Genomic DNA, 16,295 nt, shown 5'->3' on the forward strand with positions numbered 1-16,295 from the left:
CTAAAAACCGCCTAACGGTTAACGTTCTCCTCTCAAAACTCTTTAAAATTTCTAACTTTTCAAGCAACTTTGAGTCATGCATGCAGCTTTTATGTATATATGGGCGTCTCTTGGTAGAAATAGGGAACTTTTCTTGGGAGAAAAGTCATGATTTCTATATCATGCATGATCATCAGATTCTCTGCCTCTCCCTACTCCACAAAAGACACTTTCCAAGAGTTTAAGGGATCAGGCTATTATTAATTAATTAACTCGGTTTGTTTGTGTACAGGATTTATGTTGTGATTAAGTTGATTTGTCATCAAGTACTTATCATCCTAAAAACTAGGCCATTAAATATTAAAATCAATCACATAATTCTTTTTCTTTTTTCTTTTAGTAATGTCACTATATGCTCGTACTCATTTATTATACCTAGTTCATATCGACTAATGTGACATATTTTAAGAGATTTTTCATGTCAGCCACTTAAAGAAAAAAAAAAGAAGAAAAACTACTTAAAACATGACAAATCAACTTATGTGAAATGAATGTAATAAATGAGCATGAAGAGTAGTGTTATTATCACCCCTTCAACTCAAAATTTAGGAAAAAATACACTTTTACCCTATTCTAATTATCACACAATTTGCAATGCCCTTCAATATTTCAATTTTTGTGATGTACCATACCAACCTACAATGTAATTTGCAATATCCCTATTCCGTTAAGGTTTTCTTTTAAAATCTAATTGTATAAAATAATGAACATTTTACTTGGCTCAAACTGACAAAAAAATATACCGTGAAAAAAATACCAATGGCGAAAGCACTTTGCTATGACGACACTGATACTAAGAAACGAAAGCTAGGAGAGCGAATTAAAAAAACAAAATTCAAATAAAAATGAAAAAAAAAAAAAATAGCCTCTTCGGCTAGCTCAAAGTCACTGTGCATGGGTCACTTTCAACGATTTTTTATTATTAAAACTTAAAATAAACATTAATGATATGTATATTTAAAAAATTTTAGGGGGAGTATTATGAACATTTTATAATACTAGGAGGGGGCGAGTGAAGATCACTGCTTACGGAGAAAAGGTCGTAACGGCTCCCCCTCCCACATGTTTTTATTGTTCTTTTCGAAAATATTAAACCACTTTATGCAATGTATCTTATTTATAATTAAGTCCCTGCCATATTAGAATGAACACATACATTTTGAGGGATGTTTTTGCAATTATTTCGTTCATTAACTTAATCGTATCCGTTAATGTACCACGTCACATTCAATAAAATTATGACATATGACATTTTATTTTTGACCTTTAAAAAGCACAAATTGAAGTGAAACGTGTTTAGTGTCATTCTCATGTACATTTTTTGTCCATCTTTTTTGTAAAGTTACTATTGAATCTATCAAATTTATAAGATACTCAAAAGATGTAGAATAAAGCTATGTCGCAGTGAAAATCAAAATTTGGATCAAAGGAGGCTTATAACAAAAAAGAGTCAATGGCTGATTTTTATCGTCATATCATCATAATTTTATACTGGAGCGATTGCACACTTTTGAGGCCCAAAAGTTCGAGCACACTAATTTTCCTTGCTTGTCTCCAATACTCACCATAGGGTGAGAACGCAACATCTTTGCATCCATAGGAGAAGATATTGGTAGCTAGCTGTGGTTTTGGGCCGGTTTGAAAAAATGATATCATTTGTCTTCATAATTTCTTTGGCCATATCTGCGGATGACACCACAAGGGTTGGAGCATTGAACAAGTACAAGAACATTAGAGGGCCGTACTTGTTAGAAAGGGCTTGAAGTGAACGGTGTGGGAGCGTGCCAAGCTGGTGTAGGTTGCCGATGATTGGCAGCTTTGGTGGGGATGGAGGTAAATTGGATTTTCCACTTGTAATTAGCTTGAAAACGTAGAGAAAAGGGATGAGAAAAACAAGTGAGTGGAGTGGACTGAAGGGTATTTTTTGTAGCTCTTGCCATGATTGCAGGGCGGCTCAACGTATTTTGGGACCTTAGGTAAAACTTTGAAATTAGGCCTAAATTTTATTTTATTTTTAAGTAACAAATATATATAAAAAACATTTTCATTATCTTCTAATTCTTTTTGATGAGTTTCTTGTTGATTTATGAGTTTTTCACCTAAATTATCCTCAATATTTTGTTTATTGCTAATAACAAATTTATTTAGAGCTCTTCTTTGAGATTCAATCAATTTCTCTACTTTTCTCTTATTATTTTTTTTTTTAAAGTTTTTCACATCCAGATGCATATTTTCTAATAGACATGTTTAATTAAAAATACTAACAAATTAAACAAACACGATTTATCAAAAAAAAAATTATGACTATAATAAAATAAATGACAAAAATAAAACAATCAAACCCGATTTGGCAAAAGAATTATGAAGCAGTTTTTGGAGATAAGACAAGAGACTCAGTCACTCGGAGTCGGAGAGGAAGAGAAAATGATGAGATAGGCAGACAAGAAAAACTCATAAAAGAGCAAGCAAAGAGGAGAGGTAAAGTGGCAAATATAGAGACTCTGATATTTAAAATGCCCATGGTAGGCTTACTAGGCTGACAACAGTTTATATTTTTGGCTTTTGGCTTTCCCTAAATGGCTAAATAATAAATAGAAAATAAAAGGTAATATTTTATTTCTAACGAATATATTATCTCATCAAAAACAAAAAATTTCTAGAAAGAGGCTAAGAGGATGACTGCATGATGTAGGTGTGTACTATAGCGTCAAGCGTGTAATGTAGCGTTAGGCGTGTAGAGCTCTAGGGAATTGGCATGTAATGATGTAAGGCTTTAATGCTTTGTCATTTTTTAATTTATTTTTTGAATTATTTTAAAAATTTATAGTGGGCTTATTAAATTGAGGCCTTAAATTTTGATAAAAAAAATTTGGGCCTTCAATTTTTTTTTTTTTTTCAAATTTTTTTTAACTCAATTTTTTTTTTTTTTGGCCTTATTAAATTGGGGGCCCTAGGCGAGAGCCTAACTCGCCTAGGGCCTGAGCCGGCCCTGTTTGCAGTTGCCGACACTGGTGGTTAGTGGTTACTGTCGGCAGTGAAGGTCTCATAAGCTTACAAATCCATGCACTTCATCCACGTTGCAGCTCTGGCCCTTTTAGGTTAATTAGGTTACAATAATGAATGAATTTTTAATTCTGAGAAAGTTTAACCCCCCCTCCCCCCCCCCTTTTTTTTTTTTTTTCCTTCTTTTTTTTTCTTATTTATTTTTTTAAAATCAAACATTAAATTTGTAAAATGGATGAAGATGTGAATGCTACAGATTTTATGGTTGATTTTTTAAAAAAGTTCAATGAAAATAGAATACGATCGAAAATGATAAATAGCCATTCTCAAACATTAATTATAGACAAAGATAAATTGATTAATAACTAATGACTATTTAATTATATTTAGAGATTTCACATGTTGCAAAATCAATTAATATATATTTTTTTCAAATGATAGAAATGCTTTTTATCTCACAGTACTATCCTATATATATATAAATCCCCAAAAATTTTATATCTATGGTGTACGTGTATAACCTCAAATCTTCTCTTTTAAACAAAAAAATAATCATAAACTTACAAAATGATATTGACAAATTTTAGAACACATTCGTTTGTTTAAGTAATATATAGGTTGATAATATAAGAATGGAATGGGAATATTTAAAAATTGCAGGTGAAAATCACCTTCTTTTTCTTTTTTAAGAATAGATATTAATTTAATAAATTAATAAAATGTTCTCTAATCTAACTTAGATAAAAACTTTGTCCCGTGGATTTACTGTTTTAAATGTTTTGGGAACTAGAACTTCATATCACAAGCCATTGTTAGCAATTTTCAAAAACAAAAAGAAAGGGAGAAAATGTTTTAAAAGGTGCTTTAAATTTAAAGCAAGGAGATGATTAATCAGAGTATAATAAAATCAGCTTGGGAAAATGCGGTAAGCAGACATACTCCAAAGCACACAGCCCAAGTACAACTGTCGGTGGAGGCTTTTTTGAACTCTAGCGTCTTTGATGTCCCCATAAATTCTACTTATTGGCTTCATTTGATATTAGATCGTAGTAAAAATTTATTGACGTGAGAAAAAAGTAAAAATATTTGATATAAAAAAAAAGAAAAATTTATTTTATAATTATTTTTTTATTTGTATAATAGTAAAATGTGATTGATGAATGATGTAAAAAATAAAAATGTTAAGAGTTAAATTTTTTGGATAAACAGTAAAAGACTCTTGTCGAACGGTGCCATATTGCTTTTATACCGAAAGTAATAGCCTGTTCTAGAGTGTTTGAATATAGACTTATTAGTTTGTATAATGTATTGTAAAAGATAGTTGCAAAAGTGTTAGCTAATAGTAATAGGTTGAAAAATGTGCTGCCTTTTACATATTATTCATCCCTAGAAGGCTTATTTCTGATAACATCTTGGTAGGCTCTTTACATAATGGATGCTCAAATGAAAAGAAGGGAGGGGTATAAGACTTTAAAGTTAGATATGAGCATTTGATGGGCTAAATGAGCATTTAAAAATTTACAGAATTTTGATAATAAACTAATAAGAGGGGCCTGCCACATCAACATTTGATGGGCTAAATGTATGAAAATGACTGCATTCTAGCATTTCCCTATGTACTCGTCTCTTGGAAAATTTATTACTTTTTTCAATGGAGACGTAAGTACAACAACTACCCACCCATGCCCCGGCCAACAAGCATAAAATAATGTTTTAAAATCAAATGAGCCAACTTAGAAACTCAACAATTATTGTCTACAATTTGTGCGCATATAGCATGAAAGTTTCAATCAGCATTCATTGAAGCTTCTGTTATTATCAACGTTGAAATTTTAATAAAACAGATTCGATTAGCATATATATAGCATGAAAGGTTCGATTTAAATCCCCTTACACAAATTATTCCAATAAGGAACAACAGCAAATTCTAAACAAAACAAGAAAATGGAGAGACAATCTACATTATCAAGAGTACAACCATGAATATTCTCTTAATGCATAGATTCAAGGAGAGTGCAGTACTGGTACAAGATGAAGAGGATGCTTCTTCGTCACAGTGAGCCCGTTAAATTCAGTCATGTCCAAGTCTTCCCCCTGAACATTTGCACCAGCCAGCTTCCAGTCAAACCAATATAAGATGTTTGCAATAACATATTCAACTGAAGAAACACCAAATGTCAATCCCGGACATCCCCTTCTCCCACCTCCAAATGGAATGAATTCAAAATCTTGGCCTCTGAAATCAACCGGGTTGCCTTCGAATCTCTCCGGGAGGAATTCTTCTGGCCTCTCCCATACTTTAGGGTCCATTTGGATTGCCCATGCATTGATAACTACTCTTGTGTTTGGCGGAATATCATAGCCTCCAATTTTCACACTTGTTATTGTTTCCCGAGGTAGCAAAAGAGGAATCGGTGGATGTAATCGTAGAGTTTCTTTGATGATACATTTCAAGTAATCCATTTTGTTGATGTCATTTACGTCTATTCTTGACTTCTTGCTCACCACTCTTCTCACCTCTTCTTGTGCTCTCTTCATGACTCTTGGATTTTTTACGAGCTCTGCCATTAACCATTCCAAAGCTGTTGAACTAGTGTCAGTTCCTGCCACAAACATGTCCTGAAATTATGGAAAAAAGAATACGTTAGACTTAGATGTCCATGCGTCTGTGTGTGTGAGAGAGAGAGAGAGAGAGAAACCAGTAGAATTGCTTTGAGGTTGTTTTTGTTGAGCTCAAAGTCGAGCATGCTATTCTTTTGAAGTCGGAGGAGAATCTGCACGAAATCAAGCCTATTAGGCTGGTCATCATCAATTTTCTCTGTCTCGTGTTCTTCAATCACTTGGTCAAAGATAGCATCTAATCCTCCAAAAGTGGATTTCAGACTGGGAGTAATTCCGGTAAGAACATCAATCCATCCCAAAGAAGGGAAAAAATCTCCAAAACAGAATGCTACAAATAGCGTCATAACTCTTCTTGATAGCTCTCCGAACTTGCTCTTACCATTTTCTTCTTCAAACTTCTGTCCAAGTATACATCTAGAGGCTATGTTGTTTGTGGTGGCAATGAACATCTCACTTAGATTAACAGAACCTCCTTTGAGACACGTGCCACTTATCTTGTTGATCAGTGCTTCAACTTCTTCTTCCCTTACATACTCGAAGGATTGCACACTTTTGAGGCTCAAAAGTTCGAGGACACAGATTTTCCGAGCTTGTCTCCAATACTCACCATAGGGTGAGAAGGCTATGTCTTTGCATCCGTAGAGTAAGATATTAGCAGCTGTGGTTTTGGGCCGGTTTGAGAAAATGATATCATGTGTTTTCATAATTTCTCTAGCCATATCTGCAGATGACACTACAAGGGTTGGAACATTGCCCAAATACAAGAACATTAGAGGGCCATACTTGTTAGAAAGGGCTTGAAGAGAGCGGTGTGGGAGTGTGCCAAGCTGGTGCAGGTTGCCGATAATTGGTATCTTTGGTGGGGATGGAGGTACATTGGTCTTGCCACTTCTAATACGCTTGAAAACATAGAGAAAAGGGATGAGAAGAACAAGTGAGAGGAGTGGATTGAAGGGTATTTTGTGCAGATCCTGCCATGATTGTTGACCCATTTCCTCTCTCAAAAGTGTTGAGAACCCAAATGCTAGCTTTTCAAGTTTCAATACCCAATAGGGGCATTAAATATATAATCCAGTGTGAAGTGTAAAGCATATAGACACTACAATGAACTTAAATAATATTTGTGTATATCTCCTTTTATTTGGCAGGACATGAGTTACAATAATATCCGACCCATGAGGTGCAATAATATCACGGAACGTCCGGCATCTTATAATAATAGAGAAATGGTTCATTTCTTGTATGGGTCTTTTTATTTTTAATTTTCAAAACTATTATTGGTTTTGTAAGGTTAGGTATACGACTCATATAGCGCCACAAATTTAAAATATTTTTATTTTTTTATATCATATCAATAACTTTTTATTATTACTTAAACAAAAAATTCACTAGTATAACACATAATTTTTTTACTTTTCCTTACAAAAAAGTTCAAAACTTTCATCTAGTTTATATCATACCAATAACTTCTTATTATTATTCCATTTACTTTATATCTTATTAATCGCTTCTTATTATTATTTAAACAAAAAATTTACTACAGAAATTTTTTAGTAAATGGAGCCCATAAGATGCTCTTTAGTCACGACTTCATTATCATCATGATTTCTGATAGCAGGTCCCATATGAAATCTTTTGACGCCTTGTAGTCAGGAGACTCAGGACTCCATTATTATGATCATGCATGCTCCTATCTTTTGGTGTCGGGCGAGGAAATCTTGGAATCATGATCTTATCTTTTGGTGTCGGGCGAGGAAATCTTGGAATCTTCTTGCATATATATATATATATATATATATATAGTGAGAGATCACACGTCATCCAGAGGAAGCGACAAGGGATCCTGTGCTCCACTAGCTAGGAGGGGGCGAGAGATCGAAGACTTGCTTATGGAGAAAAGGTAGAAACAGCTCCCCCTCCCACGTGTTTTGTTGTCTTTTTCGAAAATGTAAAACCAATTTATATAATTTATCTTAATCTGATAATTAAGTCCCTGCATATTAGAATGAACTCATAAATTTTGAGATACGTTTCTGAGTTCATTCTGACACCCTAAATTTTGGCTATATATAGGAATTTTTTTTTAAAAAAAAACCTTAAAAAGTCACCTACAGCGGCTTCTTGACTTTAATTATTGAAAATTGTGTTAGAATTTTATAAAAAAATTGGATGGTAGGTATGAAACTTATATTTTGTAAATAAATAATATTTTAATGGTATATTGAAAGGTAATGAAAACTATTGTGATTTGTGAAGTATATTTAGATAGGAAAGCAAAAAATACTTTTGTTCCCTAAACTTTGAAAAAATCAAAGGGAATTAAGCTGTTGCTAGTGATCTAATGGAGAAAATGTAGAAATAGCTCCCCCGCCAACGCTTTTTTGTTGTATTTTTTTTTTTTTTGTTTTGTTTTTTTGTTTTGTTTTTTTGTTTTTTGTTTTTGTTTTTGTTTTTGTTTTTTTTTTTTTTTTTAATTAAGTCCCTGCCATATTAGAATGAACTCATACATTTTGAGGGATGTTTTGTATTTATTCTGTTCATTAACTTAACACCATCTGTTAGTGTATCACGTCATATTCAATAAAATTATCGCACGTGACATTTTATTTTTAACCTTTAAAAAGCACAAATTGAATTGAAATGTATTTGGTGCCATTATCTTGTACATTTTTTGTCCATCTTTTTTGTAAAGCTACCATATATTGAATCTATCAAATCTATAAGATACTAAAATTCAATAATAAATTTGTCTATTTGTTATAGGAAAATAAACAAAAGATGTAGAATAAAGCTATTTAGTATAGTTTCATACAATTTTTATACAACCATGATGATGTGGCAGTGAAAATTAATATTTGGATCAACGGGGGCTTATAACAAGAAATTTTTAATGGCCAATGTTTACTGTCATATCACTATAATTGTATAGCAATCATATAAGAGGTTACTAAATAGCATATGTGAAAGCATACATTCCTCAACAGAAAGACCCAACCTGAAAATCAAAACACCTTCCTTTTTATTCTGCTCATCACCCGCAAAAAGCAAACACAGTTGCAGATTCCCAAAAAGAAAAGGGAGTCACTTTTTTTATCCACTATCTGTCTATGACTCGATCTCCAACCTCCATTGTACTATACACAAACATATATATATATATAGTGAAGAAATTCATAACTAAATAGAAAAATAAGACAAAAGTGGAAATAATAAAATAACACAAAATATTTTATGTGGTTCGGTCAATGACCTACGTCTATAGGATAAAGCTTAAATGACTAAATTATACTTTTATTCCTTAATATATGATTTGAGTACATGCATGACTCTATTTATAGAGTTTTGGCATAATTTTAAATACAACACAAATCTTTAAATTAAGGCCAGGGTAATTAATTACAAATCAAATCCACATTAATTAATCATATCGAATCCTTGTTAATCAAAAGAATTTTTATCCTTAACATATAGTTCAGATCGGAAAATCAAAAGAAACTTCAAAAAGATGACTCGCATTCAATAAAGATTAAGGCTTTCATTCACATATGGGTAGGTGAATGTTATGGGCTCATTACGGCTGAGCTTGGGTTACCTTGGTTGAGGAGGCCAGCATATTGCAGTGGATGAGAGAATGCTTAAAGGGTTAATGGGAGAAAAGAATACCCTACATGTCGTTTGTAATGAACATCTCGAATTGTTCTTATCACCTCAATATATTTTTGCACTGTTTCCATCATCATCTCAATCCATATTCACTAAAATATTCATCACAACCATAAACCCATAACAAAATATCAACCACAACCTAGAAAACCCCTTACATTGAACCCACGATTTAAACCAACAATGGAAACGGTTTCTTGCTTGTTGCCGTCAAAGTGACTCGAAGTGGCTATTAGAATATATTGTGATATTATGGGAATATATTAGCATTGATTGTAATTGATAAAATCAAATAAGAATTAAATATATCTGATTTGATTCTATCAATCATACCATTTTGTATTATCTTCCATTCCTATAAGTAGAGACAATTTGTATTGTAAAATTATTCATTAAATAAAAGCATAATGTAGCCCTTAAAGTTTTATCTGTGGATGTAGGTTATAAACTGAACCTCGTAAAAATCTTGTGTCTTATTTTATTATTCCGCAATTACAATCAATGCTAACATATTCCCATAATATCACAATATATTCTAACAGTGGCGATGACCTAAACACGAACATGCGGTATCGGGCAGAGTCACAATTTGGTGCAAAGACCGGTGGAGGTACGGACTTGGGTGACGAAGAAGAAGATGAACAGGGGAGCTTGAAGAAAAATGATAGGATCCCAAAATATTCCGAAATATTCCATATTTTTCATCCACTTGGGGATATGATTATTTCTTCTCTAGACAATTATTTGCGTGTTACGCTTATTTTTATATTATGTTTTTTTACGTCTTTAAACAATGTAGATGACGTACGTACGTATGACTGAGAATCAATCCATCAATGAAAAATATCAAATGCTTTAAGCAATAACTAGATGTTGATCTTCTCAAAGTGATCAATTGAAAGTTCGATCCCCTCGAAGTGATACTTATTCCTTTTGTCTTATACAAGCTAGTGTTGAGTGCTTCAATATGTCATATTTGGAGGGAAAGGAACGATATCAGGCACGGTAATCAGGTGCATACTGAGGAGCAAATTATTCGTCAAGTGTCCTGGGAAGTTCGTTGCAGAATCTTGTCTAGAAGAGGATTTCTGAGAAACACTGAAAATGTAGAGCACTGTAGTCGATGAAATCTGCTGGACTGCTTCTTTGGTGTTTGAGTGTTTCTTGATGTTCAGTTGTTGTTTTCTGATTGGCTTAGCAGAATATTGCTTTGTGCTCTTTGCTTTTTCCGTTTGTTTGTAGATTAGGAGCTAGGTTTGTGGGCCTCCTTGAGTTTGTTTTTCTAGCTGAATGCTAGAGGGTGTATGTTATGATTTTAATGAAATCATCATTCATCCAAAAAAAAAAAAAATCTGCATTGCATATATGTTTCATTACGTTATGATTTTAAAATAAGTGTCGTACTATATATTTTTCATGTGAACCATCATGCATATAGGATTTTAGGGTCAACAAGTCTGGCCTTAACGTTGTGGATAATTAGTTTGACGATAGCATGAAAGTTTCCATGCAACACAAAAGTTTTAATTATTATTATTATAATTATTTAGTTTCCTTACATTAATTTCAAACAGAAACAACATCAAATGCTAAAACAGACCAAGTGATCAGCAAAGAAACGTTACACTATTTTAGCTTAAAAAAAAAAAAAAAAAAAAAAAAAAAAAAAAAGCCACAAATCTCTTAATGCATAGGTAAATTAAGGAGAGTGCAGTACTGGTACAAGATGAAGAGGAATCTTCTTCGTCACAGAGACCCCGTTAAATTCAGTCATGTCCAAGTCCTCCCCCTGAACATCAGCACCAGCCAGCTTCCAGTCAAACCAATATAAAATGTTTGCAATAACATATTCAACTGAAGAAACACCAAATGTCAATCCCGGACATCCCCTTCTCCCACCTCCAAATAGGATGAATTCAAAATCTTGGCCTTTGAAATCAACCGGGTTGCCTTCGAAACTCTCCGGGAGGAACTCTTCTGGCCTCTCCCATACTTTAGGGTCCATTTGGATTGCCCATGCATTGGTAACTACTCTTGTGTTTGGCGGAATATCATAGCCTCCAATTTTCACACTTGTTATTGTTTCCCGAGGTAGCAAAAGAGGAATCGGTGGATGTAATCGTAGAGTTTCTTTGATGATACATTTCAAGTAATCCATTTTGTTGATGTCATATATGTCTATTTTTGACTTCTTGCTCACCACTCTTCTCACCTCTTCTTGTGCTCTCTTCATGACTCTTGGATTTTTTATGAGTTCTGCCATTAACCATTCCAAAGCTGTTGAACTAGTGTCAGTTCCTGCCACAAACATGTCCTGAAATTATGGAAAAAAGAATACGTTAGACTTAGATGTCCATGCGTCTGTGTGTGTGTGAGAGAGAGAGAGAAACCAGGAGAATTGCTTTGAGGTGGTGTTTGGTGAGCTCAAAGTCGAGCATGCTATTCTTTTGAAGTCGGAGGAGAATCTGCACGAAATCAAGCCTATTAGGCTGGTTATCATCAATTTTCTGTCTCGTGTTCTTCAATCACTTTGTCAAAGATAGCATCTAATCCTCCAAAAGTGGATTTCAGACTGGGAATAATTCCAGTAAGAACATCAATCCATCCCAAAGAAGGGAAAAAATCTCCAAAACAGAATGCTACAAATAGCACCATAACTCTTCTTGATAGCTCTCCGAACTTGCTCTTACCATTTTCTTCTTCAAACTTCTGTCCAAGTATAGATCTAGAGGCTATGTTGTATGTGGTGGCAATGAACATCTCACTTAGATTAACCGAACCTCCTTTGAGCTAGACACGTGCCACTTATCTTGTTGATCAGTGCTTCAACTTCTTCTTCCCTTACATACTCGAAGGATTGCACACTTTTGAGGCTCAAAAGTTCGAGGACACAAATTTTCCGAGCTTGTCTCCAATACTCACCATAGGGTGAGAAGGCTATGTCTTTGCATCCATAGAGTAAGATATTAGCAGCTGTGGTTTTGGGCCGGTTTGAGAAAATGATATCATGTGTTTTCATAATTTCTCTAGCCATATTAATTTGCAGATGACACCACAAGGGTTGGAACATTGCCCAAATACAAGAACATTAGAGGGCCATACTTATTAGAAAGGGCTTGAAGAGAGCGGTGTGGGAGTGTGCCAAGTTGATGCAGATTGCCGATAATTATATCTGTTAGTTCTTGTGTTGGCTTAATTCAGTTCCAAAATGTAGATGTTACTGTTCACGAGCTCAAACACTGATATAGAATGCTCAGAATCCAATCTCCACCATTCATAATGTAGATTCATGTGTTATGAACGTTCCTGCAAAATTTCAACTCAATCGGACCACAAAAGCCCGTTGATCGAAGCTGTTGATCAAGACTGAACAAGCCGGGTCCGGACCGCAATTCCTAGGGTCCAGACCTCATTTCCAGAAACTAAAATCTTGCTCCGCAAAGCCGTGTCCGGACCGCCCATTAACATGTCCGGACACCCCGTAAGTTTTAGGCCCAAAAACGTGATTTTAAGTGGGTTAGGTCTAGGGTTTTGTCGGGGGTATATATACATCATTATAGAAGAGAGAAGCACGAATTTTCACCCCCAGAGAGTTCGTCGGAGGCTGTGCTAAGAGAGATCATATGTGGTGAGCGTTAAATTGAATCTCTTAGAATTTTAGTTATTCCTTTGATAAATCTACGGTTGAGAAGTCTATCGGAAGGGTCCGGTAAAGGAGAATCACGTTGAAGAAGATTGTGAGCAAGGAGACGAGTTGTAGGCTTGTCGATCTTACAGAGCCAAGGTCTTGCAAAGGGTTGTAAGTGTTCCTAGTGTCTGTAATCTCTGGATAATCTTTTGATAGTGATTTCCTGGGTTTGGCTGCCCCGGAGAGGTTTTACTTTTAGATCGGTTTCTAAAAGGTTTCCTCTTCGTAACCAAAATATATGTGTCTGTCTCTTTATTGCTTTATATATTTTGGATGATTGAATTGTTTATTGCTACATATTATTAATTCCGCATAAATTGTGATAAACAAGTTTTTGGAGTCGGCATAACGTTTTTCAATATCTTTGGTGGGGATAGAGGTAAATTGTTATTGCCACTTCTAATACGCTTGAAAACATAGAGAAAAGGGATGAGAAAAACAAGTGAGAGGAGTGGATTGAAGGGTATTTTGTGCAGATCCTGCCATGATTGTTGCGCCATTTCCTCTCTCAAAGTGTTTAGAACCCAAATGCTTTGCAAGTTTCAATACCCAAGACGTATTAAATATATAATCTAGTGTGAAGTGTAAAGCATATAGACACTACAATGAACTTAAATAATATTTGTGTATTTCTCCTTTTATTTGGCAGGACATGAGTTACAATAATATCCGACCCATGACGTGCAATAATATCACGTAACGTCCCGCATCTTATAATAATATAGAAATGGTTCATTTCCTGTATGGGTCTTTTTATTTATTTATTTTAATTTTCTAAACTATTATTGGTTCTGTAAGGTTAGGTATACGACTCATATAGCCCCACAAATTTAATAATAAACTAAGGTGCAATAATATCAACCATGAAAAAGTGTTAGTGCATTCCCAATAGTTTCCTTATCATTTTTCTTATATTTAAGGATGCAAACTACTTTTTACTTTCCTATGTCAAAATACAACCAAATAGCTTTCCTTAATCATTTCTTATATCATTAAAATATATATATTTTTTAAGATTATATTATATATATGAGAGGAGAGAGGAGAGAAGACAGAGAAACTTTTTTTATTTTTTTATTTTAATAATCATAAGGATTACAATAGTGGAGCCCTATACTTTGGGTTCTACTATAGTGGTCCTCATGGTTGAAGCTCATTTAGGGAGTCTGCTGTGAGACTTTTTTTGTAATTTTTTTGGATATATTCCCAACACATAGGAAACAAACTCCCTTATAGAGAGTTTGTTGGGAATGCTCTTAGTATGTGTTTGTTAGTCTTCTCTATTTCTATATCCTTTTTAGTGAAAAAAATCAACTTTAAAATATTTTTATTTTTTTGTATCACATCAATAACTTTTTATTATTATTTAAACAAAATACTCACTACAACACATAATTTTTTTACTTTTCCTTACAAAAAATTCAAAACTTTCATCTAGTTTATATCATATCAGTAACTTCTTATTATTATTCAATTTACTTTATATCTTATCAATAGCTTCTTATTACTATTCAAACAAAAAATTTACTACTGAAAATTTTTAGTAAATGGAGCCCATAAGATGCTCTTCAGTCACGACTCCATTATCATCATGATTTCTGATAGCAGGTCCCATATGAAATCTTTTGACGCCTTGTAGTCAGGAGACTCAGGACTCCATTATGATCATGCTCTTATCTTTTGATGTCGAGGAAATCTTGGAATCTTCTTGCATATATATATATATATTGAGTGAGAGATCACAACAAGAGGAAGCGACAAGGGATCCTCTGCTCCACTAGCTAGGAGGGGGCGAGAGAAGACTTGCTTATGGAGAAAAGGTAGAAACAGCTCCCCCTCTCACGTGTTTTGTTGTCTTTTTCGAAAATGTAAAACCAATTTATATAATTTATCTTAATCTGATAATTAAGTCCCTGCATATTAGAATGAACTCATAAATTTTGAGATACGTTTATGAGTTCATTCTGACTCCCTAAATTTTGGCTATATATAGGAATTTTTTTTAAAAAAAAAACCTTAAAAAGTCACCTATAGCGATTTCTCGACTTTAATTATTGAAGATTGTGTTAGAATTTTGTAAAAAATTAGATGATAGGTATGAAACTTGTATTTAATTTGTAAATAAATAATATTTTAATGGTATATTGAAAGGTAAGAAAAACTATCACTACAAAAAAAAAAAAATGGCATTTTCTGACGTGGCTACCGTATAAGTTTTTTTGCCATATCAGCAATTTTCTGACGGGTGAATTTTAAAACGCCAGAAATTAATTTTCTGACGTGTGAAAATTTTAAAACGTATGGAAAATTTTAACGATTTTAAATATTTAAAAATTATTTATTTTCTGACGTGGCAAAAGTTACCACGTCAGAAAATTCTGACGCGTCGGACTGCCATGTCAGAAAATTCTGACGTGGTAATTCACCACGTCAGAAAATACATTTAAATTAAACATATATATATTATTATATATATGTGCAGATAATTTTTTTTTTTTTTTTCAGATAATTTTTTTTTCAGAGTGATTTTCTGACGTGCCAGGTGTAGCACGTCAGAAAATTTTGATGTGCAACACCTGGCACGTCAGGAAATTTTCATTTCCTTGAGCCATCCCATGCATACGTCTCATCTCGCTGTGCGCAGCGCACCTAGGCCTGGCGCGCATTTGAATTTTTTTGTTTTTTATCTTTTCTTTCCCCAGCGCGCCATGCCTCCTCATTTGTTTTTCCCACTCTCTCAATATATCTCCCTTCTATCCACAGATTGAAGAAAGCAGAAGAAGGAGAAGAAAAAGAAAAGGCTGGAGAAGAGAAGAAGGAGAAGAAAAAGAAAAAGAAAAAGAAAAAGAAAGGGAGAAGAGAAGCTGCAGAAGAAAAAGAAAGGGAGAAGAGAAGAAGAGGAGAAGCTGCAGAAGAAAAAGAAAGGGAGAAGAGAAGAAGAAGAGAAGCAGAAGAAAAAGAAAAGAAAAGGAGAAGATCAGAAGAAGAAGAAGAAGAAGAGGAAGAAGAAGAGAAGATTAGAAGAGAGAGAGAGAAAAATGAGAGCTGGTGTGGTGCAGATCGTGCAGATCTGCACGATCTAGATCGATCTGTGTTTCTCGAGAAACACAGATCTGCACGTACGGCAGCGTGAGGGAGCTGCCGTGCGTGCAGAGGAATTCAAAAGAAAAAATAATAATAATTTAATTAATTAATAATTAAAAATTCCAGAAAAAAATTTAAAAAAAAAATAAATAATTTTTATTTAATTTTTTAATTTTCTGACGTGTGTCAGAACTAC

At 33.8% G+C, this 16,295-nt stretch overlaps 1 protein-coding gene and 1 pseudogene across 1 annotated transcript; both read right to left on the minus strand.

Moving 5' to 3' along the window:
- Positions 1-4,872: 4,872 nt before the first annotated feature.
- LOC132174904 (cytochrome P450 71A1-like) lies at positions 4,873-6,750 on the minus strand. The gene is made up of 2 exons (XM_059586648.1): positions 5,742-6,750; positions 4,873-5,661 (listed from the first exon to the last, which is right to left on the minus strand). The coding sequence occupies exons 1-2, from the start codon at positions 6,654-6,656 to the stop codon at positions 5,047-5,049; spliced, it is 1,530 nt and encodes a 509-aa protein (XP_059442631.1). The 5' UTR covers positions 6,657-6,750; the 3' UTR covers positions 4,873-5,046.
- Positions 6,751-11,010: 4,260 nt separating this feature from the next.
- The window catches only part of LOC132173595 (cytochrome P450 71A1-like), a 14,296-nt pseudogene continuing 9,011 nt past the window's right edge, over positions 11,011-16,295 (minus strand).

Source organism: Corylus avellana, chromosome ca3, assembly GCF_901000735.1.
Source record: "Corylus avellana chromosome ca3, CavTom2PMs-1.0".
NCBI lineage: Eukaryota > Viridiplantae > Streptophyta > Magnoliopsida > Fagales > Betulaceae > Corylus > Corylus avellana.